The sequence below is a fragment of the Sciurus vulgaris genome (assembly GCF_902686455.1).
Source record: "Sciurus vulgaris genome assembly, chromosome: 6".
In the NCBI taxonomy this organism is placed as follows: Eukaryota; Metazoa; Chordata; class Mammalia; order Rodentia; family Sciuridae; genus Sciurus; species Sciurus vulgaris.
The window spans coordinates 140,507,608-140,532,302 of record NC_136466.1 but is presented as its reverse complement, the minus strand read 5'-3'; the positions used below and the strand labels follow the sequence as shown (position 1 = coordinate 140,532,302).

Genomic DNA, 24,695 nt, shown 5'->3' with positions numbered 1-24,695 from the left:
AATCATTGACCTTTTTCTTGTTTCTCTAACTTATAACTTGTATTACTTTAGGAATATTCATGACTTAGTATACATTTTAGTTAGTATATTTATTACTTTTGTTCCTGTCATAGGTACCTTTTACATAGATAAAATATCATTTACTTATTTCATATTCATTTATCATTTTAGTATCAACAGTGTTTATCCTTTAATATGATTCATTTTTTCATCTTGTTCCTCATTATTGAGTATTTTTTCCTATTTTATAGTACATAAAAACTAAACATCTGTGTACGTAGACATTTTTTATTTTGTTGAATAAATTTTCTCAGGACAAGTTTACAAGAATAGCAAAAATAAGTCAAAAAGTTTTAACACCATTTGCTGTGTTTTATATTTTCTATAATTTTAGCAGAGTCTCAGTGTACATAGGTGAGTACATTATAAGCAGACCTGTGAACTTGGAAGCAAAGCCTGGATCATTTAAAATATTTTCAAATAGGCTTGTATACTACAGTAACTTCTACAGGCATTGCCATGTACAACATAGTGGAAAACTGGATCTTTTCAATAATGATCCTCAGTTCAGAGTTATTTGTTTTCAAAGGATGGGTATAGTGCTTTTTAGAAAAATTTACATAAAAATTTCATAATTCTGAATAATCCAAGGTTTTATTTTAATATGAATTCAAATAAGTAACATCAACATTTACATCACAATTACAGGTATAGATAATTAAGCTCTCTGATAAAAGGTACCCAATATTCTGTCAACTTATAATGAGTAAAATCAATTAGACTAATTTTCAGTATATTAATCAAATTATCTCCATTGAACCCTTAGCTTAAGAACGTTGGAACATTGAAGAGTCCACCCTTTGGGTTAGATTAACCTAGAAAGATCTTTTAAATCTGAATTAACTCATGTTGAGAGAGATGGTAACCATGAAGTTCAAAGGACTTTCAAAATTTTTTTAGTATGATGTTTGGAAAGAAAGAAAATGTGTGTTTTGTCCTAATACACACATATAAGTACATATTAACTACCAGAAAATTGATTCCACGACTTGCTTCAGTCACACCTTGAAAATTACTTGCTAAAATTTAAAAAGTTGCCAGTTAATAGATTACTGTGATTCTTTGCATTAGTTCTGAGAATATTTCATGATACCATCAGAAAGAAAAAATACCTGTATATTTAACCCTGAACTCCACACTCAGCTACAGAAGAACGCCTGTTTATTAGGCTCCCATTTTTTAATTAAAAAAATTATTTTTGTGATCCCGAGCAATTATTAGGTTTCCAGCCAGTAACCGGAATCTCTACTCTTTTTTGTTGTTTTTGTCAAAAGTAAGGCAACTCTATGCCAGATTATGTCATCTTGCTATACTTCCAGTTATCCTGAACCATCACATAAAATGTGAATCCCTCTAATTGTTTTCTGACTCTTCTTGATGATATAATATACCTGACCTCCTGCTCACTTAGATTAAGATCTTGCCCCATCAATTCTGAACATATAGATCACCTTTCCTAGTACTTTGATGACTGTTACTGTCTACCATAGAAATAGTGATTTCACTCTACTTATTTTCACTCAACATATGAACCTTAGTACCAAAAAAGTGCTATCTTCTTTCTCCTGGTTTTCTATTTCTTTTACCAAATAATTATTCAGATACACATGTCAGAGTTTTTCCTTGAAGGCCAACATTTTGTGACTTTATAATTTTTATTTACTGATCCATGTCTCTGCATTCACTGATGATTTCAATTCCTGGGGCACAATCGCCTCTCTAACCCCAGTTTAGGTATAGTGGGGTTTCTGTGGAAAGACCATTCCTGGTCTCATAGTATAACCTCACTTTTTTTTTTTTAATTGTTTTTTTATTCCAGCTTCTCTTCAGGTTGCTGTCTTTTGTTTCTGTTTCTCAAATTTTACTGTTTTTCAGGGCTTGATCAGTAGTAGTTCATAGTCTTTGGATGTGTTCTCTATCAGTAGCTTCAAAAATGCCATGTTTTGCATTTAGGGACTATTTGCACCAAAAAAAAAAAGTTTTCAAACAATTAATTCATTTAGGGCCACAAGAAGGGCAGATTGACTACCTGTACTATTAAATTTTGCTTTTTGCTGCCCTTGTTTATCTCTAACTGGAGTTAAAGATTGACTTGATGATAGTCCTGTGTTATGTTAGCCAGTTACAGGAAGAAATGTTACTGAAACATATTATGTCTGCCCAACTTTTTTTTTTTTCTCATGATTATAAAATTTGGAGATTTATGTGAGGTTTGACTAGTATATTGACTGATAGTTTAGTCCCAAAAGATTTGTTAATTAGGGTTGTTTTAATCTCATGGTTTTCTACTTAAAAAACAAAACATACTTATCAAATCAGTGAATCTTTGGGAGTTTTAAGTCTTTTAATGACTTCTAGTTTTAATAATCTGGCAAATTTGCTAGTATGAGAGATTTATGTTAGAAATTCAAGATTACTAAAATGTCACATCTCAGAGTGAGTATTTGTTTAGTCTTACTACCTCCAGAATGTAGTGTTGCGATTATTTCATGGAATATATTTATATTTATAAAAGCTGATGTGTTATTTCACAAACTGACATTATCCATCAAAATCCACACAAAAATGGCATTATCCATGAAGCCAATAACATGAAAATATTTAATAATTGAAACAACTGCTTTAGAGAATAAAGTAGTTGGGACAAAAGAAATGAGGTGAGAAAGATAATTATAAAGCACTAGCATTCTGAGTTTTTAGAAACACATTGGCAAACAACAGTAATCTCTAAAAATCATCAGTATGTTAAGAAATAGTGAGACATTATGTTTTTATTTAAAGGATGATCTCTTAATTCTAGAGAAAGAATGTAACCAAATAACAAACTCACTGTTTAATCATTTCTGTTGAAACTAAGGGGGTTAGTTATTTGGATCCTCAATAATGTTTTAAAGATCCTGGGGTGAATATAGAAAGTCAGTCATTTTATTTCTTATCCTTTGCAATCAAGGGATCTGAGACCATTTATAAAGTGCTTCATAAAAAGAAGGGATGTGATTAATTCAGGAAATGCATTAAGTATCTGAAATAGACAATTGTATTCAAAATGAAACAGGGTTTACTTTTAGAGGACAGTACCTCGAGAGACATAACCATTGCAGGATTTTTTATTTTTTTCAAAATCAAATCATCTTCTGATGAAAAAAAAGTTTGATCTTTGAATTATGTTCCTATAACTTTAAAAGTTACACAGGTTTAAAAGAGAATATATTAGAGTTCTTAAATCTGATCATATTCTTGTTAATTTAGAGAATAAGAGGATAAACTACTGATACATTATTAGATATAAGACATTGTCTTGTGTTTGACTGCTGTGAGGAAATTTTATAAGAAGAGAAGAAGAAAGCAAAAAGTCTAGAGTATCTGCAGGATGATATTAATTCTAGAATATTAGTATCAAGTCAGTATGCCTTTGTGATGTGAATTTAATCTCTGAAAAACAACCAGTTAGGTAAATCTTTGAAATGAATTCTTTGCTGGTGGCTTGGTTGTAGCTCAGTGGTGGACTATGTGTTTAGTATGCAGAAAGAGACCCTGGATTCAATCCCTAGCACCAAAAATAAATAAATAAAGCATGTGATGAACTGAGGTAAATATGGCAATTCAGGAACTATAGAAGAAGTACATGTATAAGTGAGCACAAGATATTATGACTCTGATTCTTTCATCAAAAACATACTTAGCTCAGCGCAGTGGTACATGCATATAATCCCAGCAGCTAGGGAGGCTGAGGCAGGAGGATTGCAAGTTTGAGGCCAACCTCAGCATTTTAACACCTTAGTGGGACCCTGTCTCAAAAAAAAAAAAAAAAAAAAAAAAATAGAACTGGGGATGTAGCCCAGTGGTGAAGTGCCCCTGTGTTCAATCCAGCAGTTCTCCCCCCACACACACACACAAGCCCACAAATACTTCATTAGAAGTGTTCAGAGCATTAAAGACTCTTAAATTAGTTAGGGTGTGTTTGGTTTAGGACTGAAAAAGGACAATGCAAAGTGACAATGCAAAGCTCAAGTTAATTTCTTTTATCTATACCAGTATTCTAAAAAATGGCTCTTCCTGATAAAATTTAGTTAAGGAAGACTAAAATTTAAAGAAACATGAATTGAAAATGACATGGATAAGTTAAACTCAACATTAGTGACAAGATTCTCAGCAGTGAAGTCTTTAGAATAGTAACAGTCACCAGTATTACATCTTTGTTGGGTAAAATTGTTGCTATTGCATGTCCTTAGAAGAATAGAAGACTGAAAGTTACTGTAACAACTCCATAATAATCAATAAAAGCTTCAAAAGATTAAAGAAGGATTATTCTTCCATTAAGATTAATATGTTGCATTCCTTTTCTTGAATTATTTATTTTTGAGACATTGAAACATCTTAATTGATACATATTTTTCTTTTTTTTTCTTTTTTTTTTAATTCTTTACATAAACACTGTTACTATGATGAAGGATAGTTTCTATGTAATTGTAAGTTGCTTATATTTTCTGCTATAAACCACTAAGATACTCTTTGCTCCCAATTCATAAAATTTATCAGGTAAGATATCACTTTTATACTTCCCCTCAAAAGATTTACACAGGTAAGTAAGTTAAATTTGTCTTTTTCAGTAGTCATCAAGGATGAAGTAGCCTAAACAAATAGCTTTTGCTGTTTCTGTTTTATTTTGAAACTATCAGGAAGATGATGATAAATTATTTCTAAATAGAAACTATGTGTATGCTTATGTATATGTATGCAGGATTCAGTAGTATGATGTTAAATGATTCTTATTGTAATATGTTGATATATTTTTGTTTCGTATTTACTCCTTCATAAGAAAATATGAAGTTAATTTTCTAACAGACTTGAATTGCTAAATTGTGTACATTTTTATTTTTAAATATTTTGGTCCTTTTATTCCACCTTACATGTTTCTATCATGTGCATTTAAATATATTGGTTTGTCTGTTTAAAGAAATTCTCCATATGCTAAAGGCATTAATATGCTTCTCAAAGAGACAGTGATAGATAAAAGCATATATAAAGTTCTTGCCCCAGCCACCATACATAACTGCCACCATCATAGAGGAAGAGAAAGAGGTGGTAGGTGGTAAGTGTCCTCCAACTCTTCTCATTTGTACTAAGGAGCAACATTAGTTTCATATGATATAAGCCTATTCCAGACATGTGTAAAAAATTTGTGTACTACCAACAGTGTGAGGTGTATACCTATATACTAACTACAGTGGATCTAGTTTCAAAAAACTTTTAATCAGTGTGAATAAATGAAAGCATTATATCAAATATTGATGATATAATTACCCTTCATTATTATGGTAATGTTTCTCACATACACATAAAGTGTATTATCAGTTTAGGGTTAAGAATATTATAATTATAAATGCCAAACCATTTTATTAAAAGGAAAAGGTCATTTAGAAAACAAATACTAATGTTTTGTATTTATTGTGTTAATTTGGTTAAAATTTTTCTTTTATGTTCAGATTTAAATTTTTTCTTACCTTTCATTAATAGGTAGTATAGATCAATCAGTGTTAAAAGAATTACCCCCTGAACTCCTGGCAGAAATCGAATCCACCATGCCACTTTGTGAACGTGTGAAAATGAACAAACGCAAGCGTAGCACAGTAAATGAAAAGCCAAAATATGCTGAAATCAGTTCAGATGAAGATAATGATAGTGATGAAGCTTTTGAATGTAAGTATCACATAACCTTTTCAAAATAAGAATTAAAAAGGTAGATTGATGTGTTTGTCTCATAATTCAGGGGGGTCAACAAAAGCACAGTAACCTTAATTCTTAATAATCTAGTATAGAAAATTATTTTCTTTATATTTTAAAAATGTGTGAAAGATGAGATCAGTTGGCACCAAGAAAAATATTCTAAATGAGCTATAATTAGTGTTAAGCACCAGGTATGTGTCTGTATGTGTTCGTTTATTAAGCTCCTACTGTATGCTAGGCACTGAGACCAAAAGTACAAATAAGATAAGACCCCTGTCTCAAAGAGTCTTCTGTCTATTGGGGGAAATATATGAGTAAATGATTGTGGTACAGTGGTAATAGTTAAATCCAGGGAGCTATGGGAACACATTGGATTGGCATCAAAATCAGAGTGGGGGTTCAGAGAATGCTTACTGGAAGAGGTGACACTTGAGTTGAGTCTTAAAGGACACGTAGGAGATAGCCAATTGAAGAACTATTTAAAACCATACTATCACTAAATTATGAATGGATTAGCCACGTTGTGGATTATCTGTGTGGTTTGGACCTGGCTTCTCCTTTTTGCCCAGCTGTGTCCTGGAATTCCTCCCTTGTTTCACTGTTTTCCAGAGCTGGCTTCTTCACTACACAGCTACCTCTCTACAACACTGTGATCACCTGTCTTTGCACTAGACTTGCTATACCTCGCCTGTCTTCCTACTGGTCCACTGAAAAAGTTCTTCTCTTTTATCCCTATCTTCCTTCTTCTGGAGCAAGAGAATTGAGCCTAGCCAAGAGGGGTCAGCAACCTTGTTTGACTTAAACGGCATTCAGTGGAAACAGACTATGGGAGATCTTCACTTGTGTGCCAACTGACTTAGTCATAATGACCAAAAGAAGTGGGAAGACCACCAGTGTGTTCTACCTTTTTCCACCTAGTATCCATAGATTGAGGTGTGACAAGCAAGGGCAGGAAGGACAGATGCATGCTGCCATGTTTAAGTGTATATTGCTGATGGAAGCTCTTCGCCTCCAAAGTTTTTAACCAATGTTCATTTACTCTGACCTTTTTAAAATTGTGAGCTCTTAAGCTATGAGCAGTAGACTATGACTGAACAAATCTGAACAGTTTTAAGATTGAAATAAAATATACAGAAAAGATAATCTGACATTTAATTATATGTATGATTGTTATAATTTTGTATTACTTTGAGATGTATTTACACACAGTATATTAAAATGGCTGAAGTTAATTTTTTTATTACAATCAAACATTTCGGTCATATTGGGACATGATTAACTCTGGCAAGTGAGCAGAAAGGAAATTTGGTGGCCCAGAAACTCCCTTCCTTTTATATATTTGACTCTCCACTCCCTTTCCTTCCCTAATATGTTACCATTTCTAGAACAGCTGAGAAGTCCCTTAATTGCAGTTTTATTTTCAATTACATTTCAACTCCTGTTGATTGATAGTGGCTGCCTGCATTGCTAAATTGATGAGTATTCTGAAGCTACCTCACAGTTAAGTGGAAGGGATAGTAGGATTAGAAATGTCCACCAAGTGTAAAATGTAGAGCCACACAGGTCATCAGTGCATCCACTATTATTTTCCTTACTTTCCATTATGAGAGATACTATTTTATGAGAGCATATATACATTCATCTTAAAGCCATGAATCCCATTTTTTCTATCTCCAAGTAATTTGAAAGCTAATATTGCTTATTTAAAGGACCTGTGGTTCAACCCTAGGAAAAAGGAAAGTTTCTCTAGGATTTTAAGGAGATATCAGAGAAATGGCCCCCAGGGCTACTGATTGAAAAAGAAATCCAATTGGAAGTCGAAATCTACAACCAAATTATCATTATATCACAATAGAAATAATAGTGAAAATATAGCATAATACAAAAATGTAGAACTACTCTTAGAACTTAATTTCACATATTATGCTGCTTTAAGAGAGATTTTTTTTTAATTGAACGTTTTAATGCTGTTTAATCAGTTAGTTTCCTAAAATCAAAAACTAAGTAAATAGTTTTGTTTAAAGATAAAGAATTGAGGAATGACTTTGGTAGTGGGGCCACACAACTTGGATAACTGTAGAACAAGCAAAAAGTCACTGGGAAAATGAAGAGGGAATATATAGGAAGCTAAAGAGGGAAATTTGGACAGGGAAGTTGGAGAACACCCAAGTCATAGTTTATGTGCCTCTCAATTGAGTCCCTTCCCCTCCCCGGCTTTTTCCAAAGTAATGAGGGAAATGAAGAAAGGACAAGATAGTCCCAGTGGGTGGTAACCTTGTTGCAACACACATACTGTCATAGAAGTTGTTTGGTTTTGTTGTCCTCCACCCCATTTTTATCTAAACTACATTAACTAATGAATTTGAAAAGAAATCTCCAAGGCCTGTGAATAATCATCACGAATACAGCATATTATATATAATTGCTTACAACTACAAGAATTTTTAAGCATTTTCTACTCATAAGATTTCATGCTAGAAATAGATTTCTTATAAAATCAGTTACAATGCATAAAGACTAAAGTAGCTCATATTAATTTTGGTTCATAAACATAAGACTTCATATCTGAGTTCATAGAATACTACTTTCTGAACAATTTTGTTTATTATTTGACAAATCCTTATTTGGTAGGCATTTCAGTACATGAGAAAACATTGAGCGAATGTTATACAGAAATGACCTGTTTCTCTCATACTCTCATAGACATAAACATACATACACACACACACACACACAAATCTACTTTCATTAATACATGAGACAACACATCTTTAAGGGAATGTATTAGAGTATACCCTAATTGTAAAAGGGAAAAAAAATCCTACCTCTTGTCACATACTTCATAACCAAATTCACACTTAATTATGAAGAAAATCATTGAAGACTTTAATATATCCATTTACATTTGTCCTTCATATGAATCTTCTGCTGTGCCAAACCTGTAACCACAGAGAAGTGGAAGGAGAATTAATTTCCTTTTCCTGCCAAGTTGTTGATAGATTGAACAGAAGGGTTGGAACCAGAAACAAAACTAGACTTGAATAGGAATAGTTAGGACAGCATATAAGGGCTAGATTAGCCAGGTCATACACATGTATTATCAACCTACAGGAACACTGCCAAAAGAATAGCTGGGGTCAATGAGCCAGAGATCATTGCCAAGTAGGGAACTCAAGAGGTTTGTCTTGAGTATTTTTGTGTTGATCACAGGGATTCAAACAAGCCAGTCATAAAGAAGCAAGGGAGCCAAGCAGCAAACTAGAAAGTATATCTCTATTAGTGATAAGTAGTTCCTCCACCAGTGTATGATTTCAAGGTAGAACACATCAGCTTTACCCTGGTTTTAACTTGATAATGCCTACATTCTAGAGCAGGTATGATAAATATTTCTCCCTTGTACTTCCCTCCACCTCTCACTGCAGAAATTTCTAATCAGTCTTTCTTGCTGAACTGTGATGCTTTCTTGGGGCTCAGAATTATATTCAACTTAATACTTTAGGCAGCTATTACCAGTTGATCAGAGTTGATGTATCAGATGAAACCTGTGTGCCACATCTGCCTAGAGACTCCTATCAGTATTTGTGATTTTAAGCAGAATGCTAGTTCCCTGGAAGGATGGGGAAGAGACTGAAGGTAACATAAATAAACATGCTTACACAGCATGCATAAACCTCATCGCTATTCTCCTTGGGTTTAACAAGCCTATTGTTGGAGAACTGAATTCAGTAATTAGTGTTTACAATACTGGTTTATTCTATCTCTGTAGGTTTGTGGTGTTAGATCATGAGAGTCTGTGGAATTTGTTGCTAAGTCATGGGTATAACTTAGCTATTAACTGATGACATTCTTGGTTACTCTATTCTGTAACACTTACTCAAAAGTTAACCCCCAAACCCTGCTCTCCATCAATAATATAAATGCTTTAACATGGTTCTGTTTTTTATCCAAATCTTAAATAAAGGTTGTTTTACAAGCCTTAATTAATCTTGACGTTTACATAAAATCTTTACTGACTATTGAATACCTTTTATTGAAATGTGCACTGTGTTTTAAATCCCAGAACCTTCCTGTTCTGTTTAGTAGCAAACTGAACTAATGTAAAAATCTTTAACTCTAGATAAATCTAAACTTCTGAATAGACAAAATGACTCAATTCCTAGACCCACAGAAAGACACCCCCCCCACACAACATGATTCATTTGTAAAGTACAAGTTTTAATAGTCTTTTTAAATGAGGTAAATTATTTGTCATGGGGATTTGCTTCTAGCCTCTAGGAAACGACATAAAAAAGATGATGATAAAGCTTGGGAATATGAAGAGCGTGACAGAAGAAGTTCTGGGGATCATAGGAGAAGTGGCCACTCTCATGAAGGAAGAAGGAGTTCAGGTGGTGGTCGTTATCGAAACCGAAGTCCATCAGACTCTGACATGGAAGATTATTCACCTCCTCCCAGCCTTAGTGAGGGTAATTCATCAGTGTAAACAGCTTTCTTACATAAACTGATTTAAGTTTAGGGCTTTAGTTTTGAAGAATATTTTATATCTTGTTTCAAGTTAATAACTTCTGATTTTAATTAAGACAAAAGTAAATATTTAGTTTGGAATTTTTATCATTATTGTTTAAAGTATTTAATTAATGTTAAGGAACAAAGTAGGAACAGAAATGGAAATGTTTTAAATTGTCATTCCCGCAGCTCAGTATTTCTTTTTGTTTATTTCAGTTGCTAGAAAAATGAAGAAAAAAGAAAAACAGAAGAAAAGGAAAGCTTACGAACCAAAACTAACACCCGAAGGTAACATTTTAGGGTTTGTTCTTTTTTGTTTCATTTTGTTTTTGCACTTCTTTTTTTTTTTTTTTTTTTGCATTCATCTTCATTTATATACTTGGAATCTGGATATAAACATTTTTTTTCACTTGCAGAAATGATGGACTCTTCAACTTTTAAGAGATTCACAGCATCAATAGAGAATATTTTGGATAATTTGGAAGATATGGATTTCACTGCATTTGGTAAAATCAATTTAAAATATATTTATTTACCCCTAGTATATACCTAGCTTTTTGTCAATTACTCTAGAGCATATAGAAGCATGGTCCATGCTATCACAACACTTAAAATCTAGTTATAGAGTTAGATCTAGTCCATGTTATCAAGAAACTGAAAACTTTTATACAAAAACAAGGTACTAAATAAGCCAAGTCTTTTAGTAGGGGGGATCAAATCCAGGGCCTTTAGCCAGGCATAGCTAGAACATGCCTGTAATCCCAGCAACTTGGGAAGCTGAGGAAGGAGGATCACAAGTTTAAAGCCAGCCTCAGAAAAACAAATAAATAAATACATAAAGCCAGCCTCAGCAACTTAGCAAGGCCCTGAGCAAAATTCGTGAGACCCTGTCTCAAAATAAAAAAGGCCTGGGGATGTGGCTCAATGGTTGAGCTCCCCTGGGTTCAATTCCCAGTACAAAAAAAAAAAAAAAATTTAAAGCAAAAACAAATCCAGGGCTTTCCGTATATATAACATACATAGTGCTGTACCATTGATTTACATCCCTGGTCCCCCAATTAGTTAAGTCTTGGTAGTCTCTCTAGAATCCAGAGAGTACAGCTACCATAATAGGTTAAAAGAATTAAGTCTTGCAGTTGAGGTTTGAGTAGGCCCTAGATAATAATAAGGAACAAAGATGCAGAAATAGGAATCTATTCATCTGTTCACTTATTGTAATGGTATTTATTGAATACTTACTGTACTGTGTGTTAAGTGCTTTACTTTTACAGTAGTATGTAAAGATCTCTATAAATATAAAAATGTGTTCATAAAAACACTGCTTAGAATAAGTAGAGCTCTTCAAAAATCTTATGCTACCTTCAACTGATAAAAACACTAATACCTAATTTATTTGAAAACTGTATTACATAGATTAAGTCTGGTATGAGTCCACCTATTTGAGAATGCCTTAAAAGTTATGTTGCTCTCTTTATTTTTTGTTTCATTTTGTTTTGTTTTGATTTTTGGTACTGGGGATTGAACCCAGGGGCACTCAACCACTGAGCCACATCCCCAACCTTTTTTATATTTTATTTAAAGACAGAATCTTGCCAAGTTGCTTAGAGCCTCGCTAAGTTGCTGGGCCTGTCTTTGAACTTACATTCCTTCAGCCTCAACCTCCCCAGCCACTGGGATTACAGGCATGGTTCTCTTTATTTTAAAAGTATTTGTTATGTGAAAATTAGTGTAAATAGCGTTGTTTTCTCTGATTATATAGAGTATCCATTTCATCAACTTTGCAATTCTATACTGAGAAATTGTCTTCTGTGTCATTTAGGGTCTCAAAAGGAAAACAGAAGCACTCTCAAATTAGGATACTTTGAGGTGGAGTTATTTAAAAATAGATTAATTATGAAGATGAGGGAGAAGTAGTACCAGAACCCAGAGTTAACTGCCACAGACTGTTAGCATCCTTACACCCAAATGAATGTGGTAAAGAGAAATCATAAGAACTCACTCAATAGGAAAAAATGTTACAGAGCAGGTACAAAGGAAGCAGTATTTTTGGACAGATCCAACCTGAGATCTCATAAGAAAGAAATCAGGGATATAAATAGCCTGACCTCACTCTCCTTCTCTTTGATCTTCTGACAGGGCACCCCACTGGCTGAACCCAAACAGAAGCCAGAGGGCATGGGAGACTATTGATGTAGTTCATACAGGTCAGCCTCTTGGGACAGAGAGCATGGTTGAGAAGGGTCAACAGTGTATCTGTCTACTACAGTAAAGACCAGATAGCTGTTTGTACTTCCCACTTTAGTCAGAACTCTAATTTTACTCCTTTCCTTTTTCATTTAGGGTTTGCTTGAGGTTTACAGAGGCCTTTTAAGTTATTTGTTTAGTTTGTTTATATTTGTCTTTCTGGCCAAATTTTTTATTAAAAGTTAAATTTTACCTTTTTGAGCTATTTCTTTTACCTAAACTCTGTTTTTGTTTGTTTGGTTTTTCAGGTGATGATGATGAAATTCCTCAGGAACTGCTCTTGGGAAAACATCAGCTTAATGAACTTGGCAGTGAATCTGCTAAAATTAAAGCAATGGGTATAATGGATAAGGTATCTCAGTAAAGTAAAATTTATAAATTTCCTTAATAGATTACCTAGAAAATTAGTTTAAACTTTCAGGGTAAATTTATAAAGTTTACATAAATAATAAGGAAAACTCATTTTTTTAAAAAAAACCTTGAGTAAAAGTAGCATTCTATAGTTTATTATAAGGAAAATCATATTGTAGTGAAAGAACATGGGTCTTGAATTTCTTTTCACTTTCTCAAGTATTTAAATTATTAAATGCAGAAACACACTAAACTTTTCTTTGACTTTTGCTCATTTTGGGTTGTTAGAAAATAAAGGCACACTTTTAGCATATTACTTCCCATGCTGTAAAATATTGCAGTTTTAAAATTAATTGTTATTAAATTCATAGCCTCATTGTTGTAGGCTTTTGTGAATTGTCTTTCCTGTGAGTGCCCTGTTACTAAGAACTAGTTTTATTATGCTAACAAAATAGCAAATTATTTTATCAGTGATAACTACAAACAGTGGTGGCAGCATCAAGAGTTAGTTTCCTGTAATCTTTATCAGCTATCACTCACACCTTAAATTGCTGAATGATTGCTATACAGATATAATTTCAAGACAATTTCCCTCTCGTCTTCTAACACCATCTTTTTTGTACAGCATTGTCACTGAGTCTTGAGCTTCCTGGTCTATAATGTAGAACTAATTATTTAATCGTCAGGAATACTTAAAGAATTAATAAAAAGATTATGTTCACTTGTGGAATCAATTCCAAGCAATTTAAGCCTGTTTAACTTTTTTATTTTATAATTTTAAAGCAGTCTATAAAGTATTTTGATATTTTTATAAACCTAAAGTGTAATTGGTTGTTCCTTTTTCATTTGTTTAAATATGCCCAAATTCCAAGTAATCATTGTGCCATAAATTTGATTTTTAAAGCCAGACATACCACAGTTAACAAAGAATTAATGTGATACTAGTTCACACCAGAATTTCCATATATGATTAGAGATATTGATGTATTTGTGTTTGTCAAGAGTTTTTTGAGGTACCTGTGCTAGTCTTGGGTATTTCTCTTATAAGTTCCATAATTACATGTTAGTTAACATTTCTACTTACTTGAAAAGGCAAATTTGCTAAAATACAAAGTATAGATTTTTATGAAAAGTCTCAATAGTTTACTCTGTTATAAAATGAACTAAAGCAGTATTTGGGGGAACTTACTTCTATACTACAGCATGAGTAATCAAACTGGATTTAACATCAGTTACTCTATTGATCTCCTGTTGACTCCTCTGGCTGATTTGGTTGAATGTCCTGGCAGCATGCTAAGAACGGAATGGAGTACTATTAAATCAAAAGAATCTGAGTAAACAGTTACCTCCTGATGGTACTAATTTTTTAAATAGAGGAAACATCCTTTGTAAACAGGAAACATTTGTAAAATGTCTAATACAGATTTCTAAATAAAGCCATGTTGCTTCATGTTTATAACTTACCGTTTCATGCTTCCATTATTCAAAATGCTATCTTGGATTATAAACCTGCTGAGTAACATAGTATGAAGCTAAGTAATAATTAAACCAGTGGGTGAGATCTTTAATATATACATGTGTTCGTGTACATATTCACTGTCACTTTCACAAAGGCAGAGGGTCCAGCATCAGAACACATGGAGTCTTAACTACATATGTGACCATTGTGTTTGCTCAGGGTATTTTCAGAAAAAGGTGATTAATTCTTTACATACATGGAACTTGTTCTTTGAGTGAAAGCTATTTTTGCCCCACTCTTTAAGGTGATAATGTTATGTTTTCTATACCCTAAAAGGATTATTGTATAGATTGTTTCTTAAATAATTCATAGTTTTTACCAGTGATTTATAGAAGAATTTATATTCCCATTTTAGCTTTCAACTGACAAAACTGTGAAAGTTCTAAATATCTTGGAGAAAAATATTCAGGATGGATCAAAACTATCTACTTTGTTAAATCATGTAAGTGTAAGATTCATATTGTTGCTTTTACCCTTAATATTGTTAAGTCACAAATTTTTTAATAAGCAACTTTGATTTATAGGGAAAATTCCACATTTCATAATTTGAGCTTATTAGTACAAATTATTAGTTACATTTCTTAAGATTGCTAATAGAACTTCACTTTTAGTAATTCAAAATTAATGTTACACATTGTCCGTTTCCACCTTTGCCATGAAGTAAAATAATAAGGACAGAGATGAATTTATTTAGTTTAAAGATGAATCTTAATTTTGCTCTTCCTTGTATATGTGTTTAAAATTTCCTTTCATTTATGATGTAGTAATAAGTAGTAAATCTTTTTGTTGATCTTCTTTAGAAAAAAGTTTGAAACTTTATGCTGATTTCCTAATGTATACCAAAGCATAAAACTTTTCTATGCAATTTTTATACCTAGTTCAAAGGTGAGTAGAAGGATTAAATGGACTAGTTCATGTAAAGTGCTTAAAACCATGTCTGGCACATTGTAACTACTCATTAAATGTTAGCTGTTACTACATTTTAATATGTTTATATCAAAAGCAGTTGGAACATGGTTGCAATGGTTTATGAGTTGATCAAAGTACATTTTCAGACATCTACCTTTCTAGCATTGTAGCTGACTTTATAAATCACATGTGCATTCAAATTGATCTTGATATTTCTAACATCAATGAATCCAAATATTAATGTTTATAGGAATTTAGTATAAGACATAAGATTTGAGGAAGTTTTAAGTCAATGAATTTTCTTTTTAAAAAAGTCTAGGGGATGGGTTGAGGATGTAACCCAGTGTCATACCACCTGCCTTACACGAAGGATGCCTGGTGCTGGGTTCTTTCCCTTGCACCACAAAAAGGAAAAGAAAAAGCTCAGTGGGATGGGGAACTGGCATGTAGGTCAGCAATAGAGCACTTGCCTAGCATGTGTAAGACCCTAGGTTCAATCCACAGCACCACAATTTAAGATGAAAAAGAAAAAACACACCTGTAGAAAAGGTCGAAAACATAAAAAATTCATACTTTCATATAGCATTAGCCACTTTTAATACTTTTGAGATATGCACACACTTCCATTTCTGGATAGATATGTGGGTATATGTATTTTTAACACACTAGATTTTGTTTTATCTCAGAAGATAATTGTTCTTGGTGTTTTTAGAAACCACAGGTTTGCCAAGTATTCATACAAAATAAGACATGTAGAAAAATAATCTTAGGTGGTAGTTCTCTGGATTATTAAATGTATCTTTCCTTTTTTGAAATTCTAGGGTTTGAACCTAGGGACACTCTATGACTGAGCCATAGCTCCAGCCCTTTTTATTTATTATTTTGACACAGGGTCATAATAAATTGCCAAGGCTGGCCTCAGCCTTGTGATCCTCCTTTTCAAAACTTTTAAGTAACTGATATCATAGGTGTACCACCGCACCTGGCCTATATCTGTGCTTTTTAATGCCCTCTTTTTAAACTAGTTTTGGCATTTTTTTTTTTTTTTTTTTTTTTTGTAGTTTTGGTTTTTTGGTGCTGGGAAATGAACTTAGGGCCATGTGTGCTAGGTAAGCACTCTACCCACTGAGCTACATCCTCAGCCCCTTAACTAGTTTTTTAATCATATGAACAAAGGGCTAAAAGAAACTTGTAGTGGCAGTCTATTCCATTGTTAGTCTATAAGTTACTTAAAACTTTGCCAAGAAATTACGGTAAACACCATCAAGAATCTAGAGTTCTGGGTCTGGCAGTGTAGCTCAGTTGTAAAGTACACACCTGCCATTCACAAGGTCCAAAAGTAACCCTGTGACATGAAGTTTGTATTTCATATAAAAGAATGTGATAAAAGTATGTACACTGTTAAAAGTAAGCTTTAAAGCATTCCCTCCCAATTGTAATGTCAATTTGCTAATGTATAAAGTAAAAGGAGGTCTTTTGTTGAATTACCTACTTTAGAAAATAAGTTAGATCTTCAGTAGTCTTTATAGCTCTACTTTGGAGGCAGGGAAGTTGCTGGTGTTTGATTCCAAGGCCTCATGCATGGTAATAAGCACATGCTCTACAACTCAGCTACACTACCAGCACTGTGTATATTTCTCCTTTAATCTCAAGTTTCAGAAATACAGTATGGTTAAGAAATAGGTATTAGGAGTTTCCGAGTCAATAACATTTGACTACTTCCAAATAAAAACTCTTCCCAAGTTAATTTTTCCTTTTTTCTTACTTATTAAATTATTTTAATTATCACATTTATACCCAAGACACAAAATAAATTTTTATGCAATGTAGTATAGTAAGCTAAAATCTTAGATCTAGTACACAAAAAATAAAGGTAATTTATCACTCGAGTGTTGCCTAGTGGTGAAATTAAGAGGTAAGTATATTATATATGAAAATATTTATAACAGTTTTTTTTTAAAAGAAAACCTTGCCTAAAGTAATATGAGTATTTGTGCTTCATTCCAGATATTCTTTCAGAGTATGTCCAACAAAATCCTGTGTTTTCCACCAGTGAAAATCAAATATATCAGAATTTTTTATTGATGTTGTAGACATATACTTGTGTTTATTTCCACTTTATTAACAATGTGTTATTTTATAGAATAATGATACTGAAGAAGAAGAAAGATTATGGAGAGACCTTATTATGGAAAGAGTTACAAAATCAGCGGATGCCTGTCTTACAACTATCAACATTATGACATCACCTAACATGCCAAAAGCCGTATACATCGAAGATGTAATAGAAAGAGTTATACAGTACACTAAATTTCATTTGCAAAATACACTTTATCCTCAGTATGATCCTGTTTACAGATTAGATCCTCATGGAGGTTAGTTTGCCCATTTATATGGGTAGTTTTTAATATAATACCAAATTGTCTGTTATAAATTTTACTTTTAAAATGAGCCAGAATATATGATTAAAAATGGAACTAAAAATATTAGATTACATAACTCATGCGAAACATTGACTTTGATTTTATATTTGAGCAGAATATAGACCTCTTAGTTAATATAGTGTTTGCTTAATTATGATTTTTTTTTTTAGCACCTACAGTTTAGCACCCTAATCTGAAAATCTAAAATGCTCTGAAATCTGAAACTTTTATTTTTTAATTCATGGGGTTTTTTTCCCCCTTTTGATATTAGTGCATTGTAATTATATGTAATATAGTTGGGTTCATTTTGCCAAAAGTATGCATACATGGAATTCGATTTACTCCATTTCAGTCTCTCCAGTTCTACCACCCTCACCATCCCCACCCCCGATATCTGAAGCTTTTTGATCGTCATTATAATGCTCAAGAGATTCTGAATTTTGGAGTATTTCATATTGATAGATTAGGGATGCGCAACTAGTTAAGCCTATGCAAATATTCCAAAATCTGAATAACTTTGAAACATTTTGGTTCCAAAAATTAAAGGATACTTAACCTGTCTGTATTTATATATAATTAAGTTTATTTTTACTAGTCAAGAGAAAATTCCGGACATTAGGTCCTGGTTCTGTTATCACTTCTCCCTAATTTTACCCCAGGTGGTTTTCTCTTTTAATAAATAACAAGCTTTATTTGCCAGATTGTTTTCATGTAGCCAGAAACAAAATTCTATTCTTAATTCAGGAAAAATAATTTTAGTACTCTTTATGGAAAAATATTAAAAGTTGATATTTTCCTTATCTTGACATTTCTTTCATTTTAGGAGGGTTATTAAGTTCAAAAGCCAAACGGGCTAAATGTTCCACTCATAAGCAGAGAGTAATAGTAATGCTTTATAACAAAGTTTGTGACATTGTTAGCAGCTTATCAGAATTGCTAGAGATACAGCTTCTAACAGACACAACAATTCTTCAGGTAAGTTTTTTTTTTTTTTAAGCATTTTGCAAATTTTTAGATGAAACAGCGTAAGAATAGAGGATCTGATGAAGTCCTGTGTAATCTTGTTCACTCAGTAATAATGCTATTACCACATTAATTTTTCCCATTTAGACAATGGGGGCGTTTTAAAAAGAAATATTTTGGGCAGAAAAGAGATGAATGTAGTATAAATTCCAAACTCAATTCTTTGAAAGATATTTCCTTTACAATATATCAGAATATTTTCACACAGGAAAATGAATGTTATTTGTTTTTTCATATTTGTGTGGCGTTTATTAATCTAAAAGATAGATATTAGGAAAATGTCAGCTATGAATTAAGGTAACTAATGTATGGATTAATGTCCTTGAGAGATGAAGGGGAACAGAGAAGGGAATAGATGCCGACTAGGTGAGGGGTAAAGAAAATGCCCTCTGATTGTCTTCAGGTAAGTTAAGAATGTTGTTGGAATACCATATAGTAAGGTAAAATATTACTAAAACCAATTAAAAATATATACTTATTTTTTCTATTCAGGTTTCATCCATGGGGATAACACCATTTTTTGTGGAAAATGTCAGTGAACTACAATTGTGTGCCATTAAGTTAGTCACTGCAGTAAGTATAATCAATTCGTATTTCTAGTTACTTACCAGTAGGATAATATTGACATCATTTAATCCAGACTTGCAAAAGTTCATGTAGATTTCTGGTTTTCAATAGATTAATTTTGCTGTCAGGCTATTTTAATGTGTCTTATTAGACTCTATGAAGTAAGAATTCGTCTTTCTGTTCCATGAATTTTTCCAATTTAAATATTCCAGCTAATAATTCCTTAATATTTATAATAAAATCAGAATGGTCTGAAGTCACTTAAATTTTGTCTTATGTTCATACCCAAAACATCATACTCCTCTAAATGAAACTATATATTCTTTGGCTCCTTTTTTTTTTTTTTTTTTTTTTTTTAAATTGTAGATGGACATAATGCCTATATTTTATTTTTATATGGTGCTGAGGATTGAACCCAGTGCAGCACATGGTAGGCAAGCATGCTCACTGAGCTACAACCACAGCCCTATTCTTTGACTTCTAGAAGAATGTTTTAATTAATAACAGAAAATTCCAGCAAATTATCTTAAGATATTACCATTGAAGATGTTCAAAACATTTTCATTCTAAATAGATAATATTTTTATTACATGTATTGTATCATTTTTGCTTTGTTTTCTAGTATAATCGTTTAATTTAATTTACTAAACAGGTATTCTCAAGATACGAAAAACATAGGCAGTTAATTTTGGAAGAAATTTTTACTTCACTTGCAAGATTACCAACCAGCAAGAGGAGTTTAAGGAACTTCAGGTAACTAATTATAGAAATAGTGAAGTAATGACTACTTATTCATCATTTCTGTCTTATTTATATTTTAATGATTAAAAAGGTTTTTAATCAGAATATCATGAAGAGTAGCTTAGATATGGGAAATCATATAACGTATTTGGGGGACTCAAAACTCAAGATCTTTGTCTGTATTTTTTAATTTTGGTTTTATTGACATTTTGTCAGGTAGGGCTGTCCTGTGCTTTGTAAGATGCTAAGCATCCTCCAACCTCTACCCACTAGATATCAGTCCTTTCTTCCAATTTTGACAACCAAAATCATCATCAGTTACTGAAGGGTAAAAGCATCCCTTATATTTAAGAAAAACAATAGAAAATATGACTCAAAAAGAGTGAGGTCTGCAACTTGGGCTTAATTTTAGATAGCTGTAAGGCATTAAAAGTTTTAGAAAGAGCTGAAAGATTACTCTTAACAGCAATATAGAGAATAGACATGAAGATTGAATACTTTTAAATCACTAAACACACTATAACTTAGGAATGTTATCCATTGCTATGTTATTATTGTCTTGCTATCAAAGGTAATTCTTAAGTGATTAAATACGTTGACCTGGAATATAGGTCTATTTTTAGATTACTTCAAAGGCTGCTATCTGTAAAATAATTACTTTTATCTTAATTTACTTTTGGACTCATTGTGTATTGATAAACATCTGTTATCTGTTAAACCTGAAAAAAATAACTGACAACATACAAAAGAACTCTTTTATTTGTACAACCTCTGTAGAACAAAGCAGTTATCAATTGCGTTTTCATAATCTGTGCCACTGACCTCATATTCACAAATGATCAAGAGTTGACTGTGTGTCAGATTTTTTTTTTTTTTTTAACTTTAGTTGTGGGTGGACCCAATACTTTTATTTTATTTACTTTTTTTATGTGGTGCTCAGGATTGAATCCAGTGCCTCACATATGCTAGGCAAGCACCCTACCACTGGGCCACACAGCCCTTTATCAGATTTTAATACCAGATGACCACCTCATTCAGCAGATGGAAACTGAAAGCTTTTATCATTTTCAAAATCATTTTGATACACATTCAGCAATTCTTCATTATTAATTTATCAGCAGTATATATAAAATATAGAAATTTGTATTAAATACTGTATTTTTCCTCTGTTTTAATTATCTGAGCACATATTGCATTGGCATTTATTTGGTATTTTTTCTAACTTGTTAACAATAATTAGACCTAAGAACACTGTTATAAGAACTAAAGATTATACTTAGAAGTGTTAGTAAAACTGAAACTTTCAGATGATCGACTGACTTATTTTATAAGATTGTCTTCATACTCCATGTAATTCAAACCATTTCTTCTTCATTAAAGGTTAAATAGTAGTGATATGGATGGAGAACCTATGTATATTCAGATGGTTACAGCACTGGTTTTACAACTTATTCAGTGTGTAGTACACTTACCATCATCAGAGAAGGACTCTAATTCAGAAGAAGACTCAAATAAAAAAGTAAGGAAATATTTTAAGGTTTTGTAACTTTGTACTTTGACAGAAACATGTATATTCTCTGTAATTCTTACAAAACTAAGTTCTTTTTTTTTTTTTTTTTTTTTTTGTGGTGCTAAGAATTGAACTCAGGGCCTTGTGCTTGCAAGGCAAGCACTCTACCAACTGAGCTATATCCCCAGCCCCAAAACTAAGTTCTTAATTAGGGTTTCATGACTGGCCTTTTGGTTCTTATAGAGCATTGGATAAAGTTTTAGGAAATTTGAGTTCTGGCCCTAACTCATATCTACAGGTCATAATACATGCAAATCTTTTTGATCATTTTGGGTTTGCTTCTCCAGCTATAAAATGAGAATGATAATACTTAATAGGCCTACTACCCCAGATTGTGAAACTCAAGTGAGATATTGAATATGAAAGTGAATATAATAACTATAACATGTAACATATGTGTATTACATAATTGATATGGAATTCATATGGAAATGTGTTTATGCCCTCCCAGATGGGTAACTCATTGCTAAGGTTTTCTCTTGGTTTTGGTTTGTTTGTTTGTTGCTGTGCTGTGCTGTGAATTGAAGCAGGGCCTTTCTTTCCATTGCTAGGCAAGCACTCTACCACTGGGCTATACCCCAGCCCTTTTTTATTTTTAATACCTTCATTTGACACTTAGGTTCTTCCAAGTTCTATAGTTTTACCCCAACAAAAGTTCAAGAAAAAAATATTTTTATTTATCTATTCTAACTAAATACTAGTATGTGTGTGTTACTGATAAATATGTAATAGTAATAAAATAATATTGTCCAAAAAAGTTGAAATCCTCTGTTTCTCTCCTTTCTTTTCTTTTTTTTTTTTAAATACCCATTTGTTTATTTTTATGTGGTGGTGAGGACTGAACCCAGTGCCTCACACGTACCAGGCGAGTGCTCTACCACTGAGCCACAGCCTCTTCTCTCTTCTTTTGATCCCATTGTTTTGTCTCTAATCTTCCCTTCCTTACCTTAGGGGACCAGCGTCATGAGTTTGTTTATCTTCTTCCATTAATATATTTATCATTGTAGATTTCAATAGGGCTATTTTGTTTTTAAAATTTACATAAATGATAGTGATATATACAGTTAATATTCTAACTTGTTTTTAATACATATAACTCACTCTTTTAGTTGTTAATAAAGCTATAATTTAATGATATAACTTAAAGCAAACGCTTTTTAGATATACTTAGCAGTATAATTATTAAATTATAGAATATATATATGAATTTCACTGGATACTGTTAATTTGCTCACCAAAATGGTGTTTTAGTTTATAGTCGTGCATTTTTATTTTACCTCTTATGGTCATTGTGAAATTATATTATGTTATCATTTCATGTTTTCCTGATTAATATTGGTGAGTTTGAGCCCCTTTCCCTATATTTATTTAACACTTGGATTTATGCTGTTATGAATCGAATATTTATATCCTAATCTTTTAAATTTGTAATGAACTTGTTGAATTTTCATTTGGGTTATATACCGTTGTTTCATAAACTTTGAGGATGGAATAGTCTTTGGTTGGTTTTTGTTTTACTTTTGCTTTTGTTTTGTTTTGTTTTGTTTTGTTGTTGCTATGCGGAGGACAAACCCCAAGGCCTCATGCATACTACATATGTATGCATATGTTACCACTGAGTTACACCCTCAGCCAGGGAAAATTCTTTTTGTACTTCCAATCCATACCTTCTTATCCTGATCTGTATTATGATAAGCAACGACTGATACTACATTTTTTAATTACATTTCTCACTCTTAAATATGTTAACAAACTCTACCACTATTTTTTGTTTTTACAGTTTTAAAATTTGTTTAGTGTACTGTGGCTTCTCTCTTTTTCTAGGAAAGAATAAGCATTTAGTATAAATGTATTTGTTACCTTTGTGTAGTAATAACATGGCAGTAGCAACAATAACTTGTTTTTTATTTCTTATGTTTTTATAAATTCATTTTTCTCACTGTAGGTTGACCAGGATGTTGTCATTACCAACTCTTATGAAACAGCTATGCGGACAGCCCAAAACTTCCTTTCCATCTTCCTTAAAAAGTGAGTAAAATTGACATGTCTGATTTTTATTTTCTACAGTATGTAGTTTATTTAGAAAAAAGATAAACTCCATTTTCTGCATAATCTGAACCTTGGGTACATCTCCCTAGTCCTTGTTCTCCTGCTCTTTAAAATGAGGTAGTTATTAACAGTCCAAATTTTTTAAAATTTCTCATGTTAGACCTTAAATTAAAGTACTAGAGTGAAGTTCTATAATTTTTCTTCACTAAATTTTGAGATATTCTATTAAAATAAGAAGTTTGTAGAGAGAGGTTACTTAGCCTCATAATTTATCATAATAATTGTGTAGAGAGAAAAACAGTGGTCATTTTTTAATAGTTGTTATAATTGACAGAGAATAATATTAATTTTGGTTAATAAGTGAATTCCCTATACTGGGGGAAAAAAATGGAATTTGAGAAATAGATCTATAGACCATATTTTGTTTAATGCCCTCCCATACGGTTTGTTTCTAAATAAAGAGAAAAAATAACTTAGTTAACAAGTTTAATTGTGTTTAGTAGACATGTTATCTAAATTAACACCCTTTTCATTATTTGTCTTTGAACAGATGTGGTAGTAAGCAAGGTGAAGAAGATTATAGACCACTCTTCGAAAATTTTGTTCAAGACCTTCTTTCAACAGTCAATAAGCCTGAATGGCCAGCTGCTGAACTACTCCTTAGTTTGTTAGGGAGACTGTTGGTAAGAGTATAGCATTTAAAGATTATTAGATTTCTAGAAGACAACATAATGAGGATGTACTCTGATTCACAGATGATGAATTCTTTAAAAATGTGTAAGGAAATATGAATGTTGCATCCCTAATTTTGCATGTGTATAACTGTACACTGTATTGCCAGTACTTTGTGGAAAACTTTAAAACATGAATTTTAGTATTTTCATTTCATTTCATAAGATAACAATGCTTTAACATTTTTAATTGGGTTTGATTTGGTTTGGGGGTGTTAACATTGTTAGTTTAAAATATCTCAACAGTGAGCCACAAGTTATTGTAATTACTCATT

The 24,695-nt window shown here is 32.2% G+C and overlaps 1 protein-coding gene across 2 annotated transcripts in view; it reads left to right on the top strand.

Moving 5' to 3' along the window:
- Positions 1 to 24,695, top strand: part of NIPBL (NIPBL cohesin loading factor) — a 180,651-nt gene that overhangs the window by 109,896 nt on the left and 46,060 nt on the right. For both annotated transcript variants that reach the window (XM_079145735.1, XM_079145736.1), the window contains exons 11-23: positions 5,578 to 5,760; positions 10,056 to 10,253; positions 10,510 to 10,581; positions 10,710 to 10,799; positions 12,786 to 12,889; positions 14,763 to 14,849; positions 17,460 to 17,691; positions 18,563 to 18,714; positions 19,255 to 19,335; positions 19,982 to 20,082; positions 21,451 to 21,589; positions 23,586 to 23,668; positions 24,240 to 24,372. In XM_079145735.1, coding sequence (XP_079001861.1) covers positions 5,578 to 5,760; positions 10,056 to 10,253; positions 10,510 to 10,581; positions 10,710 to 10,799; positions 12,786 to 12,889; positions 14,763 to 14,849; positions 17,460 to 17,691; positions 18,563 to 18,714; positions 19,255 to 19,335; positions 19,982 to 20,082; positions 21,451 to 21,589; positions 23,586 to 23,668; positions 24,240 to 24,372 — 1,655 coding nt within the window. The remainder of the gene's footprint in view (positions 1 to 5,577; positions 5,761 to 10,055; positions 10,254 to 10,509; positions 10,582 to 10,709; positions 10,800 to 12,785; positions 12,890 to 14,762; positions 14,850 to 17,459; positions 17,692 to 18,562; positions 18,715 to 19,254; positions 19,336 to 19,981; positions 20,083 to 21,450; positions 21,590 to 23,585; positions 23,669 to 24,239; positions 24,373 to 24,695) is intronic.